This window comes from Dermochelys coriacea, chromosome 19 (assembly GCF_009764565.3).
Source record: "Dermochelys coriacea isolate rDerCor1 chromosome 19, rDerCor1.pri.v4, whole genome shotgun sequence".
NCBI classification, from domain to species: Eukaryota; Metazoa; Chordata; order Testudines; family Dermochelyidae; genus Dermochelys; species Dermochelys coriacea.
The window spans coordinates 7,510,344-7,525,264 of NC_050086.2; the positions used below are offsets into that span (position 1 = coordinate 7,510,344).

At 48.3% G+C, this 14,921-nt stretch overlaps 1 protein-coding gene across 1 annotated transcript in view; it reads left to right on the top strand.

The window, feature by feature from the left end:
* The window catches only part of MACF1 (microtubule actin crosslinking factor 1), a 259,982-nt gene that overhangs the window by 87,024 nt on the left and 158,037 nt on the right, over positions 1–14,921 (top strand). Inside the window, 4 exon segments of the mRNA XM_038377247.1 lie at positions 258–319; positions 3,456–3,545; positions 9,574–9,651; positions 12,298–12,390. Of these exon segments, the coding sequence (XP_038233175.1) occupies positions 258–319; positions 3,456–3,545; positions 9,574–9,651; positions 12,298–12,390 (323 nt within the window).

A 14,921-nucleotide genomic window follows, 5' to 3' on the forward strand; every position in this document is an offset into this window, starting at 1 on the left:
AATGTGTCTTTCCACTATGGTGTACTGGTAATAAATGTCTTAATGGTACAGCATACCTTACTGTACCTGCTTACTTGCACCCCTGTCCTGCAGGTTCCTGGAGTAGTCCCGCAGAACATGGAAGGAGGCTGTTAGTAGGGTGTGGTGGGATCCGAAGGTGGGAGAGTTGGGCTGAATGGGGAAGGGGTGTGTGGCCAGTTGGTGAGATTTCACCTGAACAGCGCTAACTGAGACCCATCTGTGTGTTCTCTTAACAGATGAACGGGACCGAGTCCAGAAGAAAACTTTCACCAAGTGGGTCAATAAGCACCTGATGAAGGTGAGAGTTATGCTTTACTTCGCACAATTTCCCAACTTGCTCTGCTCTGGCCTTGCCTGTTCTGGACCGGCACCAGCTGGCATTGCTTTGACCTTGGAGAAGAGTTCTAAAGGGGTTTAGAGGCACTGGAATGTTTGCTTGATCTGACCCCCAGGGGCAGAATTGGATGTTACGGCAACCTCTTGGGACTGTCCTAAAGCATTGAGCAAACGTTCACCTATCATTTCATTAACCTCTGAATTGAAAAATCATTTGCTCCAGAAAAGGGCATGAAAAATCTTGGCAATGACGCCCAGAAAGAGAACTGTACCCCACATCTCCCTGAAATCCCTTGGTGCGTGGGTGTTTTGGGAGTTACCATGCTTGGTGGGATGAGAGGGCTGTTCCCCCTTCCCCTCCCAAGCTCGCTTGTTCCCCTTTTTTCATAGAACTGTATTGTGTTGTCCCACGGGCACCCTGCCCTTCCCAGAAGGAGGCACTTTCTCCCTCTCAGGAGAGGGGGCCGCTCCTTCCTGGAGAGTAGACGCTGGCTCTTCTGTGTTTGGGCCTAGAACCCTCCTGAACACCTTGCTCAAAGTCTGTCTTGCTTGAACAAGAAGTTCTTTGGTGGCTGCTGCTCAATGCAAGCTGGTGCTGCCAGTCAGATCCTTCTCTGATGGCAAAACACTGTGAAAGAGGGAAACCAGCGGAATACATTGTGTCATTGTTAATGATGGGAGGCCGGGCAGATCTCTGCTTTTATCCAGAGCAGAGTCTCTTTCTCTGTCTCTGTTTTTTAGCAGAAAAGCTAAGACAGAAAGCCGCCTTTTGGACAAAGTCTCTACCAATCAGATCTCTTTCCCTCCTTAGTATCTGTCTCTCCTTTCCTGCCTTACACCATTCTTCTACTTTCTAGAGGCAGCTGGGCTCCTGGTTGGAGTTTGCTGTGGCACTATTAGAATTCTGTAGACCCCCATCAGATGCCAATGAGGGGTGACACAGGAGGAGCTGGGGAGCCTGAGATCCCACAACACAGTGAAAGATTTCAGAGGCAGGGACTCTGTCACTCCTCCGTGAAAGTTGAGGATCTAAGTTGATGTGCTCAACTGCTGGATCTTTTCAGTCCTTGGGGCTGTACTGCTGTTTCTCAGACCCCGCTGCTTGTTGCACTAGCAAAAGCGGAGGCTGGTTTCTAAGTGGTGGTTTGGTAACTAGGGAGTTGCAGTGGGCTGTGTGTGTAAATGAGTGAGGTGGGAAGGGGCTCAGAGATTCTGTATCCGGGCAGGCTGCCTGCCTGGCGTTGTAAACTTACTGGGATCCTGCCCGTTGGAAGGTGTCCGGTACCAATCTGAACAGAGCAGTGACTAGTCTCTGTCTTATAAAAGAAAGACGTTTGTCGCCAAAAAGAGTGAAGAGCCTGTTTCCTTAGTTCTGTCCATTTTCCAGCTGCGCACCTTTGCAGCAGTACACAGGACACGGGGTTTGCGGCTGAGATCAGAGCTATTAGCAGGCCAAGTCAGTAACTCCAGCTATTTTGTACTAAACATTGTTGTGTCCAATTTTATTCTGAGCCAGCCACATAATTGATGATTTTGTTTTTAATGTTCAAGAGGCTTGGAAGATCCTTTCTGGAGAGAATCTTGTACCTTTTCCCACCTACTGGTGCCAAGTCACCGGAGCCCCCTGATTTCCCATTCACCATGGATGCAGTAGTCCCTCAGAACTCCAGGTGAAAGTTCCTGGAGCCCACATGCAAACCTTCAGTTGCTTTCTGGGATCTCTGTGTTCACTGGGCATCAAATTACCTATCCAGAGCCTGTGGCCTTCCAGAAGACTCCTGGCAGCTCTGCCTGTCTGTCCATCATTGATGGGATACACACCTGTACACACTTACATTCATATGAACTGGATCAGGACCAGGATCTAGATGCCATTAAAGATTGCTGGGTTTGAATCCAGGGGTGTCCATCTGTTATATCCTGTGCAGCGGGCCGGTCTCTTAAGTGTTGTCTGCAATGGGAGGTTTGTATCTTGAGTAGCTAAGCAGGATTAATGCAGTGTTTTGAGGTGCCTCCCAGTCGTCTTGGTTAACTGCCAGGTATTTTTTAATTAATGTTTTCCATCAACTGAAAGTTTTTGGCTTGGACTTTAAAGGTGCTGCCATTGTACTTTTCAGCCTGCTGTGGACTGCGGTGAGGCCAGGGAAACTGCAGGTCTGTGCACTAATCTTTAAGCTGCACGCCTCCCCTCCCCCCCAAACTTTATGGGTAAAGAAGGCAGCGTGGGAGTCAAGTCTCTACTGACATGTAGCCAGTGCCTTATACATTAATTAGAGAGAGACAATCACCCTATTCACACATCCTGTCCTGTGGCAAAGAAAGGGAAAAACACCTGACTGCCCTTAACAGAAGGCAAATGCCATGTGACATTCCTGGAGGATAATATAAACTGGTGTGGTAGTGTTTTAAAAAATTGTGTTTGAGAATCACTGCATTATTTAGTATTGCTATTAGAATGACAGTAGCACATGGGAACTGAACTGAAATTTGGGGTCCCCTTGTGCTAAGTGGTGGTGTAAATCCCTGCCTCAGAGTTTACATTGTAAACAGACAAGACAAAGGGAGGGGGAAGGAAAGATTCATGATCCCTGTTTTATAGATGGGAAGTGAAGCACCAAGAGGCTAAGTAACTAGCCCTAAGTCATGAAGAAAATAAGTGGCAGGGCTGGGAGTTGAACCCAGAGTCTAAGTCCATGTGTGGCAAAGGTAAAGATTTGGTCTGACTGGGTTGCCAGTGAGTTTTGTGAAGAGTGGCTTATCTTGGAAGAAACAGGAAAAATTGGCTCCTTTTGCTGTCTTTTTAACAGGATACTCCTGCTGTTGATGTGAAAGCTGCCATTACACAAGGCCCAATCCTGTACACAGCTGCCATTTGCTCTCATCCCCTTGCTTTATAGCAAAGTGGCTGCATGAGAACCTTTTAGAATTGCATGGAGTAAGGCTGGCTTTATAGTGATCTGTTCTGTGCCTGAAATCAGTAACTGCCTCTGCTGGGGTCCTTTGGAAATTGGAGCCCGATTCCCATAGAGAGAATATTGGAATAACCATTTTAAATTAATGAAATCCCTGAAAATGCACCCTCCTCTTCTGCTCCACAGGTGCGCAAGCATATCAATGACCTGTATGAAGACCTGCGAGATGGGCATAACCTGATCTCTTTGCTGGAGGTTCTGTCAGGAGTGAAACTGGTGAGTTTCCAAGTTTGCTTAGCCACGCTGCTGTGGCTTTCACCACCAGAGACTGGATCCACGTACTGCCTTCTCCTCCTCGCTGCCTCCTGCCGTGCTAGGGTGATCAGCGTTGTCACGTCAAGGCCTTTGTTGGTTTTGTGTTAAATTTATTTTTTTACATCTTCATCATGCTGGTTTCCTGGATAACACCTAACTGTGTGATTAGGTTAAAAGTGCCTAGGATACAGGTGATATTCACTCTCTTTGTGAGGCTCATATGCATTTGGGACTATCTACTCAATACACTGTGTGAATACAAAGGGGCAGGTTTAGCGGTCAATTTCCCCTCTCCAAGAGGGGAGCTAAGCTTAGCTTCCCCTCCTCCAATGCTGCCAGCTGATTTTCACAATAGACCACTCTAAATATTTGTTAGTCTCTTTTTTACAGGCATTGGTTAACATTTTCAAAAGGGCCTAAATGGCTTAGGAACCTGAGTCCCATTTTCAGAAATGACCTAGGTGCTTAACAACCTAAATCTCACTGAATTTCTGTGAGGCTTAGGTGCCTACGCTGTTCAGGTGCTTTTGAAAACTTTACCCATTGTGTCCAAATCATTCCTGGCATTAAGTCCTTTGACTTCAGTGGTGCATGAGCAGGGATGAATATGAGCCTTTCTGTTGGTGGATACATTGACACAGCAAAAAAAAAAAAAAAACCCCAAACCTGCAGTGATGAGTCTTTGAGCCCAGGTCAAGTGACTGGAGCTCACTGGACTCGTGCTGTAGGGCTAGAGACAGCAGTGTAGGTGTTCAGGCAGGGGCTGGTGCCTGGGCTCTGAAATCCAGCTAGGAGGTAGGGTCTCAGCGCTCAGGCTCCAGCTCTAGAGGGAGTGTCTGTTCCGCTACTTTTAGCCCTGTAGCGAGAGCCCGAGTCAGTTGACCTGGATGTGGAGATTCATTTGTTGTGTTTGCTGTGTCGACCTGCCCTATAAATTGAATAAGAGAACTGAAACAATCTGATCAGCTTCTCCAACCTCCTTGGGACTGCTAGACATATTCAGAAACCGTGCTTAAATACTGCTGCATTGCATCTCTGTGTATTTAAATAACGAAAGATGATGATGGTTCAAGCTGAAACTGTTTTTAACACGGTTTGTCCAGCTAGTGTGGATGGGGCAAAACACATTTTTGGAGCAACTGACTCAGGCTCTCGCTAAAAATAGCAGAATAGACATTCGCACTCGGGCTGGAGCATGAGCTCTGAGACCCTTCCTCCTCGCCGGGTTTCCGAGCCCCGGCACCAGCCCTGGCCCAAACATCTACACTGCTGTTTCTAGCCCTACAGCACAAGTGCAGTGACCTCAAGACACTTGACCTGGGCTCAGAGACTCGCTGCCGTGGGTAGTAGGCACACTAGAGGGCCATACTAGATGTTTTTTAGCTGGAATGATGTTTAAAGACAGTCCCTTAATTCAGTAGATGAGATCTGTGTGAGCCATGCTTTTTCAGAGATGTCCACATGACCATTCTAGCATGAAAGCTGGGTGCAGCTCCAGGCACGTCCAAAGATAGGTCTTTTCCGAGTCTTACAAGAATTGCTTAAATGTTGAAAATCAGCGGGGTTAGATGCATCCGTGCAGCTGCAAATAAACTTGCCTTGAGCCATTTAGCTGCCAGTTTGGAGTTTCCTGCTTGTGTTCATTCTCAATTTAGACACCAAAGTTTGTAGGTTTCTGGCGTCCATGCTTTTCCATCTATTTTCTTCAGTAGCATGTTAGGCTTTCCTGTCATGTGCTTTGCAACCGCTCTACAAGCTGGATCTGTAGAGGTAGATAGTTCTCCGTGATGCAAACATCTTCCCTTGCATCTGGGGAGAGTAGAATCACTTGCCCCTTTTTTAGACCAACAAGCCTAATTAGCTCTTGGAAGATACTTTTTGGTGCAGTAATGCAGCTCAGAGGGAATTATTTTAGTAACCCCTAAAATAGGATCTGTGAGATGATGTGTGAAGTTACTCAGCTGCCCTCCTGAAATGCCAAACTACACTTTGTGGGTGTTGGATTTAGATGCTTCACAGGCCTATCATGCCCCTCTCCACAACATTTTTGATTTTCGGATTGAGTTTTATCCTAGGGAAATCTCTCTGCTTAGGCACCCTATATTGAAAATCACGTGGAGGTAGGCAGAAGTGGTTGGACTGTTATAGATACTGCCGTATGGTTTGCTGCAGCTAAGACGGGAGGAAATCTTAGACTATTCTGCCCTAAATGTTGATGGCGCTGTCTCATAGGCTTTAAGGCCAGAAAGGGACCATTACACATGACTATCTAATCTGACCTCCTGTATAATACAGGCCATAGAATTTCATCCAGTTACTCCTCAACTGAGCCCAGAAACGAGTATTTGACCTAAAACATGTTGTCTCTGAGTTCCCAGCTCTTTCAAAATCTACTTTAGCTCTTGCCATTGTGTCTACCTGTCGTGTGTGAATCAAGTCCCTGTAGTGGCCCCAGGGGAGACGCAGGCAGGATCCAGGATAACCAGCTAGTCTTCATGTTCTTTTTCAGGGGAGGGAGGCTGGTGAGCAATGTTTTTTTTTTTTTTTTCTTTTCCCATGTGCTGCATTTTTAGTTCCTTTCTGTTTTTCTGTGACTATCCCACTGGTGTTGTCTGTGCCACGTTTGTTAGCAAAAGGACCCTTCAGGCCAGAAGACCCTCCGCCTGGCAAAAGCGCCCTCCTGGCGTCGCACGAGCAGTGAAGAGCAGGAGGAGGAGGAGGATGGTGATGCAGTAGGTTGACTCCCTCCTGGGAGCAATGTAATACAGACTGACACTGGAGTGCCATCAGATAGTCCAGATGTAACCAAGCTTTGCATAGGGCACACAGGGTATGTCTAGAAAGCAAAGAAAAACCTGTGGCTGGCCTGTACAGGCCAGCTGACTTGGGGCTGTTTCATTGCTGTGTAGGCTTCTGGGTTCGGGCTGGAGCCCGAGCTCTGTGACCCTCCAACCTTTCAGGGTCCTAGAGCCCAGGCTCCAGTTTGAGCCCTAACCTCTACGCAGCAACGAAAGAGCCCCCAGCCCGAGCCTGGTTCAGGTGGGCTAATGGAGAATTTGCCATAGCTCCTTTCCACTAGCAGCTGGTTCTTGATCCCGGATAATAAATTTCCCAGAAGCACGTTAGAATAGAGGAGTGATGTGTGGGATGTGTACCTGGGAAGTGGAGAGTGAGAAGTGAAAACGAAAAGGCAGCTGATCCCATATTCCTTCTGGACAGTGCTGTGTTAAAGTTAACTGGATTATCTGAGAGTGCATTACAGTGTTGGTGGTCTGCAGTGTGAGAATGCTGACCCACTTGCTGTGAGAGCATGAAATCGGTCTATTCACGGGGATGGGAGGGACGCACGCTCCTAGATGAACCCCTGGCTCTCACGCATCCCCAGATAAAGCCACTGGGATCCTGCACGCTCTTGGATGGGACACGTTCTCTCCACTCACATGGAGCAAACAACCTTTAGGATGAATCATCTGATGTTTGCTAACAGTTCTCACTGCATGGGGATGCTCTGCCTTGTGTACCACACCCATGTGCACTGGTTTTGCTGTCAGACAGCAAGGATTAACCTTGCATGATAACAGATCTGTTTTTAAACAACATATTCTCAGTGTTTCTGATGTGGAGCGGGTCCAGCTCCAGGCAGGCCCAACCTTACGCAAGCCAAGGATTAACCCAAAGGGGTTGGCACCTCCCCAAAGTAAGAATGAGAGCATTCTGGCTGGTAGAAATGATCACGTTTCTTACCAACCCTCTCGATCTGGGCTGTGTCTTCCTTCTCTACAGCTCTCTTCTCTGCTCCCCCTCCTGAGCCACTCTGGCAGCCGCAGTGGCGTGGCACAGGAAATGACTTGCGTGTTGCACCTCTCTGCCAGAGGCTGGAGCACAGGGAGATCTTCCTGTGGCTTTCATCCTAAAGCAAAGAATGAAATGTCCTTTGTCTTTGCTGACCCAGAGAGTCTCTTTGCTGCTACTGATTCCTCAGACAATTCACTCCTCTCATTTGTATTTAGAAGCCATTGCTTCTTTTGAGTTCCCCAGCCCCAACTCCTTTCCTTCCTTTCCTTTCCTTTCATAGATACTAAGGTCAGAAGGGACCATTCTGATCATCCAGTCCGACCTCCTGCACAACGCAGGCCACAGAATCTCACCCACCCGCTCCTACGAAAAACCTCACCTATGTCTGAGCTATTGAAGTCCTCAAATCGTGGTTTAAAGACTTCAAGGAGCAGAGAATCCTCCCTCAAGTGACTCATGCTACAGAGGAAGGCGAAAAACCTCCAGGGCCTCTTCCAATTTGCCCTGGAGGAAAATTCCTTCCCAACCCCAAATATGGCGATCAGCTAAACCCTGAGCATATGGGCAAGATTCACCAGCCAGATACTACAGAAAATTCTTTCCTGGGTAACTCAGATCCCACCCATCTAATATCCCATCTCAGGAGATTAGGCCTATTTACCCTGAATATTTAAAGATCAATTAATTACCAAAATCACATTATCCCATCATACCATCTTCTCTTTCCTTTCCTTTCCTTTCCTTTCCTTTCCTTTCCTTTCTTATTGATTCATTGCAGAGCTGGGTTTGTGTACTGGCTCTGAGCTTCTGTACCACAATCCGCCCTTCAGCAGAGCTCCTATCCCTTCCCCAAGCCCTTGTTCAGCACAGAGTTGCTATTTGTAAATGAATTAGATTAAATGTAGGTGTTGGAGCTGGGTGGGGCTGGTGACTGAATGTGACTGTTTGCTCCTGGATGGATGACAGACTCTCACTGGAGCAGCCGCCCCTCCTTGTCCGTTAGAGGGAGATTCAGAGCAGAGCAGAGCATGGATGCTGCTGTGTACATTTTTCAGTAGCCTGAGTGTGATTGGTCAGCTCCCTTGGAGACAGAAAACACTGGAGTCCATGTAGTAGTGAAACACACACAGCTGGTGCTGAGACTCTACTTTCTCCTCCAGTGGAGCAGTCCCTGCCCTAATAGTCTATTAGCTATTGCAGGACACACCTACCATTTCAAGGGTTGGCAAATCACAAGGCTGCTGGTGCTCTCCCCTGGGCAGGCAGGACTCCCCCACCTGCAGGCCGGTTGGCAGCAAGGTGGTTCACTTTATCTCAAACTGTCCTCTCCCCTGTTCAAGTGGTTGTGCTGGTAGGTGAGCATAGGGTGTACACCCAAACACACACCTGCGGTGGAACAGGCTGGCCTCAGTGGCTGTGGCTGTCTCCGGTTTAGCGCTCTGTGTGGGCAGCACTAGCTTGTTGCCTGCAAAGGCCAAGGAACAAAGTGTGATACTGAAACTAGGGGCAAATGTTGAGGTCACAAGTCAGCGTCTGTGGTCAGAATCATGGGTTGATGGGTGGGCTGGGAGCAGGAGATAGTTGTTGGAGGGTTTTCCTATCTCCACGCTCCAGCATAGTGGATTTGTGGGATAATAAAGACTCCTCTGCATAGAACAGGACAGTGTTAAGCAGCCAGAAGGGGACAAGAGGCCGCAGCAGTGTATTAGCAGGAAAGACAGACTCATGCTGGTGGAGTGAGTTCACCCTATCCAGGAATCTTTATGATCTGCATCTTTCTAAGCTTCCTCCTTTCGGTCCTTGTTTTTCTGTTACGGCAACACACTCTGGGAGCGAATTGTTGTCTCCTGCTCACATCTGTCTGTGCCTTGGCTGTTAGGTTGAGGCTGAGAGAGGAGGAAATGGCCATCCTAGGTGGCACATTGAATGCACGGTAGGCCAAACAAGTGTATTGAGTGTCGTGGTCTTTGCTTAGACTTAGAGGGAACATAATTAGGCTGGTGGTTGGAATCAAGTGAGCTCCCCCAGTCCTCAGCAAGAGGGAGGGTCTCTCTGGGTTCCAGTACTTCCTGTAGGAGGCTTAGGAAGTGCACCTGGGGGAAGGGGTGGAACTGGGTCTGTGCATGTGTAGCAAAGACGCCCTAGTTCTGCTGCCATGGGATGGCTGGACTGATGCACTGCCTCTGTTTTGCAGCCACGTGAGAAGGGCAGGATGCGTTTCCACAGGTTACAGAATGTGCAGATTGCTCTGGACTTCCTGAAGCAGCGACAGGTAAGAGCCAGGCTGATGCTCACAAGTCACGTTCCAGTTTTGAAGGTATTCGGAGTGTTCTTACTGCACACCTGTGGGGAGTGCTCTGGTTCCCACTGCAGCTTGTGCCAGGGGCATCCAGTGGGGCATAACGAAGCACTATCCATTTATTTCTGCTGGGCCCATCCCTAGGGCATCTAGATGCCCGTCAGTGGCAGCACTGCAGAGAGTACCTTCCCTTGTGGGTGCTGAGAGCCCTCAGTGCTATCCATGCCGCCTGGGGGTGGGGGGGGGTCAGAATAGGGTGACCAGATGTCCCTATAAAATCGGGACTGTCCTGATTTTTAGGTCTTTGTCCTGCGTCCCGACTGATGTACGGTCGGGACGCCATTTGTCCCGATATTGCGGCTTTGGCCACTCCGGCGTTCGTTTTTTGTTTTGCTTCGGCAACTCTGGCCGCTTTTTGTTGTTGTTGTTGTTGTTGCTTCTCCCGTGTGTCCCAATATTTTCTCCATTAAATCTGATCACCCTAGGTCAGAATGAGGAGCTAGGACTCTTTCTTTCCAGGAAGCCATTGCAAGTGTCTCAGATGGATACAACCCCTAGAGCCCCGCAGGCTTCCTGTATCCCAGGAACTGACTTGGTCAGCTCTGAGTGCAGTGTATGCTTGGGAGCTCTTCTGGTGTCCTTAGGATAATGTTGGCACAGGAACAGATGGGTGTGACCTGGCCATGAATAGGTTTAGGCTAGAAGTTAGAAGACAGTTTCTAGCCATTGCCAGAGTGAGGTTCTGGAATGGCCTCCCAGTGGGAGGATTGGGAGCCAACCAAACTAGTTTGAAGATGGAGCTTGATGAGTTTTATGTCGGGGTTGCCTGAGATAACTAGGGACTAGATCCTATGACCCAGGAGGTCCCTTTCAGTCCTATGTTTCTCCCCCTTCCCAGTGTTCAGGAAGTGCTGGACTCCTAAGAGGTCAGTCTGGTCTCTGTCAGACATTTCCTCAAGTGGATGTAATAGACCCTCCTTATAACCAGTCAGAACTCTCAACCTCTGAGCAGAGGGATGTTTCCAGCAGTTCCTGCTGCTCACAATGTGGGGAGTTCTGTCCTGCCTATTCTGTCAATCCTCAGTCACGACACACTCATGATGAATGACGATGCTGAATTGTATCGGTTGTGCCGAAGCAGAGATTTACTCCTCTGGCTAGCCGACGGTGCGCTGAATAGACTTGCCCACCTACCCTTCCCTAGGGAGGGCGCATAACTTAACGGCTCCCTAGCTTCTTGGTAGAGATGCAGAAATGTTTTGCCAGAGCATGGTTAAGGAGCATGTTTCTCTCTACACACCCACACCCACACCCCCCCTCCTCTGAAGAGCTACAGCATCTCAGCAGAATGCATGCTGGGACACGCCTTACTCAGAATGCTCTCTTAGTGATGCCCTGGAACATCAAAGGTGCAGAGTTTGGGAGTGGGCAGAGAAGAACTGCTGGTGTCGCAGGCTCTCTCTGCTGAGATCCTGTGCCTGGAAGTGGGGAGCATTACTCACCCTCCCCTCAGAGACTCCCTTCCTTCTGGGAGCCAGATGGTAGCAGGGAGGGGCAGTTGAGACAACGGGGGCAGAGAGGAATCTGAAACAAGTGGAAGCTGTGAGTGGAGAGCTGAGAGGTAAGCAGGAGTATCCAGACCTACCGTGCCCACCCAGGTTTCTGTTTGCTGGTAGCTCTGAAGATGATGGTGATACTTCATGTATTTATGGCATATTTTATGCCGAGCATCTCAGCTACATACACTGGTTCCCCCTCAGAAGGCTCCTGTGAGATGGGCAAGTATAATCCCAGTTTAGGCACAGGTTTGGGTATCACAGTGGTTTCATTCCCTGCTGTGCCACAAGCTTCCCATGTGACTTTGAACAAGGCACTTCACCTCTCCCTGTCTCCCCAGCTGTAAACCTGGGGATCACAGGTGCTTGCCTGCCTCTCGAGGGTGTTGTGACCTCAGGCTTAATTCCTGAGCTGATTGATTTTTGCGGTGCAGGTGAGGGTGATTGCGTTTGGGTGTGTTCTCCTAGCTATGTGATGTGCTTTGTAGACTTTAAATTATGCACAAGTGCCTGGGGCTGTAGGGCCATGACACTCTTTGTAGAAACTAAAATAAGACAAAAAGAAAAGGAGTACTTGTGGCACCTTAGAGACTAACAAATTTATTAGAGCATAAGCTTTCGTGAGCTACAGCTCACTTCATCGGATGCATTTGTTAATAGTCTCTAAGGTGCCACAAGTACTCCTTTTCTTTTTGAGAATACAGACTAACACGGCTGCTACTCTGAAACCTAAAATAAGACAATGCTAGTAAAGCACTTGAAGATCCTTCAGCAGAAGGCACTAGAGAATTGAAAAATGGTTATTTTAATCTTTCTTTTACAGAAAAGGCACAGATTGACTTTTGCTCCTCATCACACAGTTAGTCAGTGGCAGGGCTGGGAATAGAATGCTGGAGCCTTGAGACCCTGTCCCATTCTCTGGCCAATCGATTGCACCTGCTAGGTGCACATGACTGGTTTGAGGAGGGCAAGGTGGTGGTGGAGTGGTTGGAGAGAAAAGTCCCTCCTCTCTTTGTTGAAGCATCTGATTTGAAGTTTTGACGTCCCTGGTGCTTCCCCACAGGTGAAGCTGGTGAACATTCGCAATGATGACATTACAGATGGCAACCCGAAGCTGACCCTGGGCCTCATATGGACCATTATTCTCCACTTTCAGGTAGGGATGTGACTTTTTGAAGGGCACAGAGCAGAAAAGGGGGCATGTTGAGTCCCAAGGGCTCTGGCATCTGTCTGGAGAACATGAGTATATTTAATGGTAATGCTTTCATACAGGTTGGTCTGGAGGATTAGCATATATAACAGTGTCATGGAGACCAGGCCAGAGACAATAAGAATTCCCTTCCTTCTCTGGTCATTTACATAATTAAATCACTAATGATGGATTGTGTGTGCTGTGGCCCTTTGATTGGCACCAAGGTTATTGGCAGTTGCTGTTTGCTCAGCTGAGCTGGAAAGCTGAGCCCTCCAGGGCTCTTCAATGCATTGAGCAGGGGAAAGGGGAGAGTAAATTTGGAGAAGGGTGTCTGGGGAGTGTGTGATTATGACATTCTGGGATGCAGACCAGACCAGTGAGGAGCTGGATCCCCACTTGCCCTGTAACCTTGGGTGCCTTGCAATGCTTTGCTGCTTTAAGTTCCAACCTGGGCCCCTTGCAAACAGCATGTGGTTCACCCCCAGATTGTCTGTGTATAGCTGCAGCCTGCCAGCACACTCCAGTCACACTCTGACTTCCACCAGCCTTGGTTACCACCTGCAGTGACCCCAACATACTCCCAGTCCCAGATTTCCTCCCAAAAACGTGTGTTCTGCATTGTCCAGTCCTCTCCTGGACAGTCCAAATATTGGAGGTCCGTTGCCCGTGTAAGTGGTCAATGTACAACAGTTTGCTACCCTAAATGGAGTTACCCTCACTGTTCTGTTTAAAGACAACACTGGCTTAGTTTTGAGTAAAGAATAAAACATGTTTATTTAATTACAAGGAGAGAGATTTTAAGTGAGTGCAAGTTCAAGGCATTAAAGTCCGAAATGGTTAAAAGAGAAATTAAGAGAAACTTCCCAGTAACTAAACTTAACCAACTAGACTTGATTCAAGGTAAATTCTTACCAAAGGTTCCCAGCAACATTGCTGAGAACATTCACAAGTCAGGATCTGCCCCCAAAGGCCTGGTTTCTTTTGTCGTCTTTGATGAAAGAGAGAGAGAGATGGATAGGCAGAGATAACATGGTGTGTTTTTGCCCCTCACTTGTACAGTGCAGTCACCCTTTGAAATGCATTTTCCTGAGGGTTACCCCTAGATAAAGTTCATTCCACAGAGGTTCCAGGCTGCTGTTTGCTAAAATGCAGCTCAGTCTGTTCCTGCCCCTTTGCTGTCTCAAGGACCTAGTTTACTACTTGTATGTAAATGAGGTAAACACATATTCCTTTGTTTAAGATAGGCCTGCTTAATCACTTCTGCCTAGTTGGGGCTAAGTGGGTTTGAACATGTGCTGCCAACGTCATTCAAGGGGAATTCATAATTTTACATATAATGCTGCTACACACATTTCACCTTGATGATATTGACCAGCGAGTTATTAGTTTTCACAATATAAGACATATTGTGTACAAAGATTATTACGATAGTGTCTCGGGTTTGAATATAGGGATGCATTTGGTTACAGTGATCTCATGTTTATACAGCAACCTTCCTTCCAAAAGCTCTCTGTCCTTCACACTCTCCTCTATGCATAGTTTGTACAGTCAATTAGTAATCGCACCTCCTTTCTCTCGGGTGGAAGACAGCAGCTGTGTGGCAATGCAACTTGGCAGTTCAGGACGTGAGTGGAAGAGAATAGCCCATCCAGCTGAGGTTGCAGGAGGAATTTAGGTTGGCAGAGTGTAATTGCCCAAGTGGGAGTTGACCATGACGCTGAGATTAGCATGCCTGTTCTTACAAAACACGACACAGGGTCTCCAATGCCACAGGCTGTCAGGGCATCAGTCTTAGATGTCAGCAGAAAGGCAGCACGTGTGGTAGCACAGGGCCCTTAACGTCATGCTGGCGCGTTGGTTCTGTGTCGACTCGGAACCCCATGTTTGAGGCTGAGCAGGTGCATGGGGAGTGCATTGTGCCGGGCATGTGATCTGCTGCCTTGACGTGCTGGCTGTGAGATTTGGTGTGACTGAGCATCTTAGGTGGAGCCACAATCTCAGAGCGCCTGGGTGCTGTCAGGCACGGCGCTGGCATGCTGGTGGGGTCAGGATAGAGGGAATGCCAGCGCTACGGGGTGGCCTTGGGAGCTCCTATGCTTTCTGCAAAGCTGGATAATAGCCCTTTGTTGGCAGCTGTTCTCCATAGGATTTGAGTTTTCCTCACCGAGGCTCTTTGGGTGGACAGATGAGTTTCTGAGTGACATTCCTCACAGCAGAGCTCCTCTCGCTGTGGGTGACCATTGTTAACGGGAGTGCTAGACCCACACTCATGTAATAGGGGTAATCCAGCCCCCCGCTTTCCCACTGACAGGAATTAAATCATTCTGCTCTGTGAGGGCAATCTCAGCGCTAGCTGACTGAAGACTAAATTGGTTCTGTGGAGTTTTATTTGTTGATGGTGGCCCAGTGACCACAACTGCCTGGGAGGAAGCAGAAGATTTTCACGGAGCAGGCCTCTCTCAATCCAGCGCTCGGGAGCCACCTGTAACCAAACC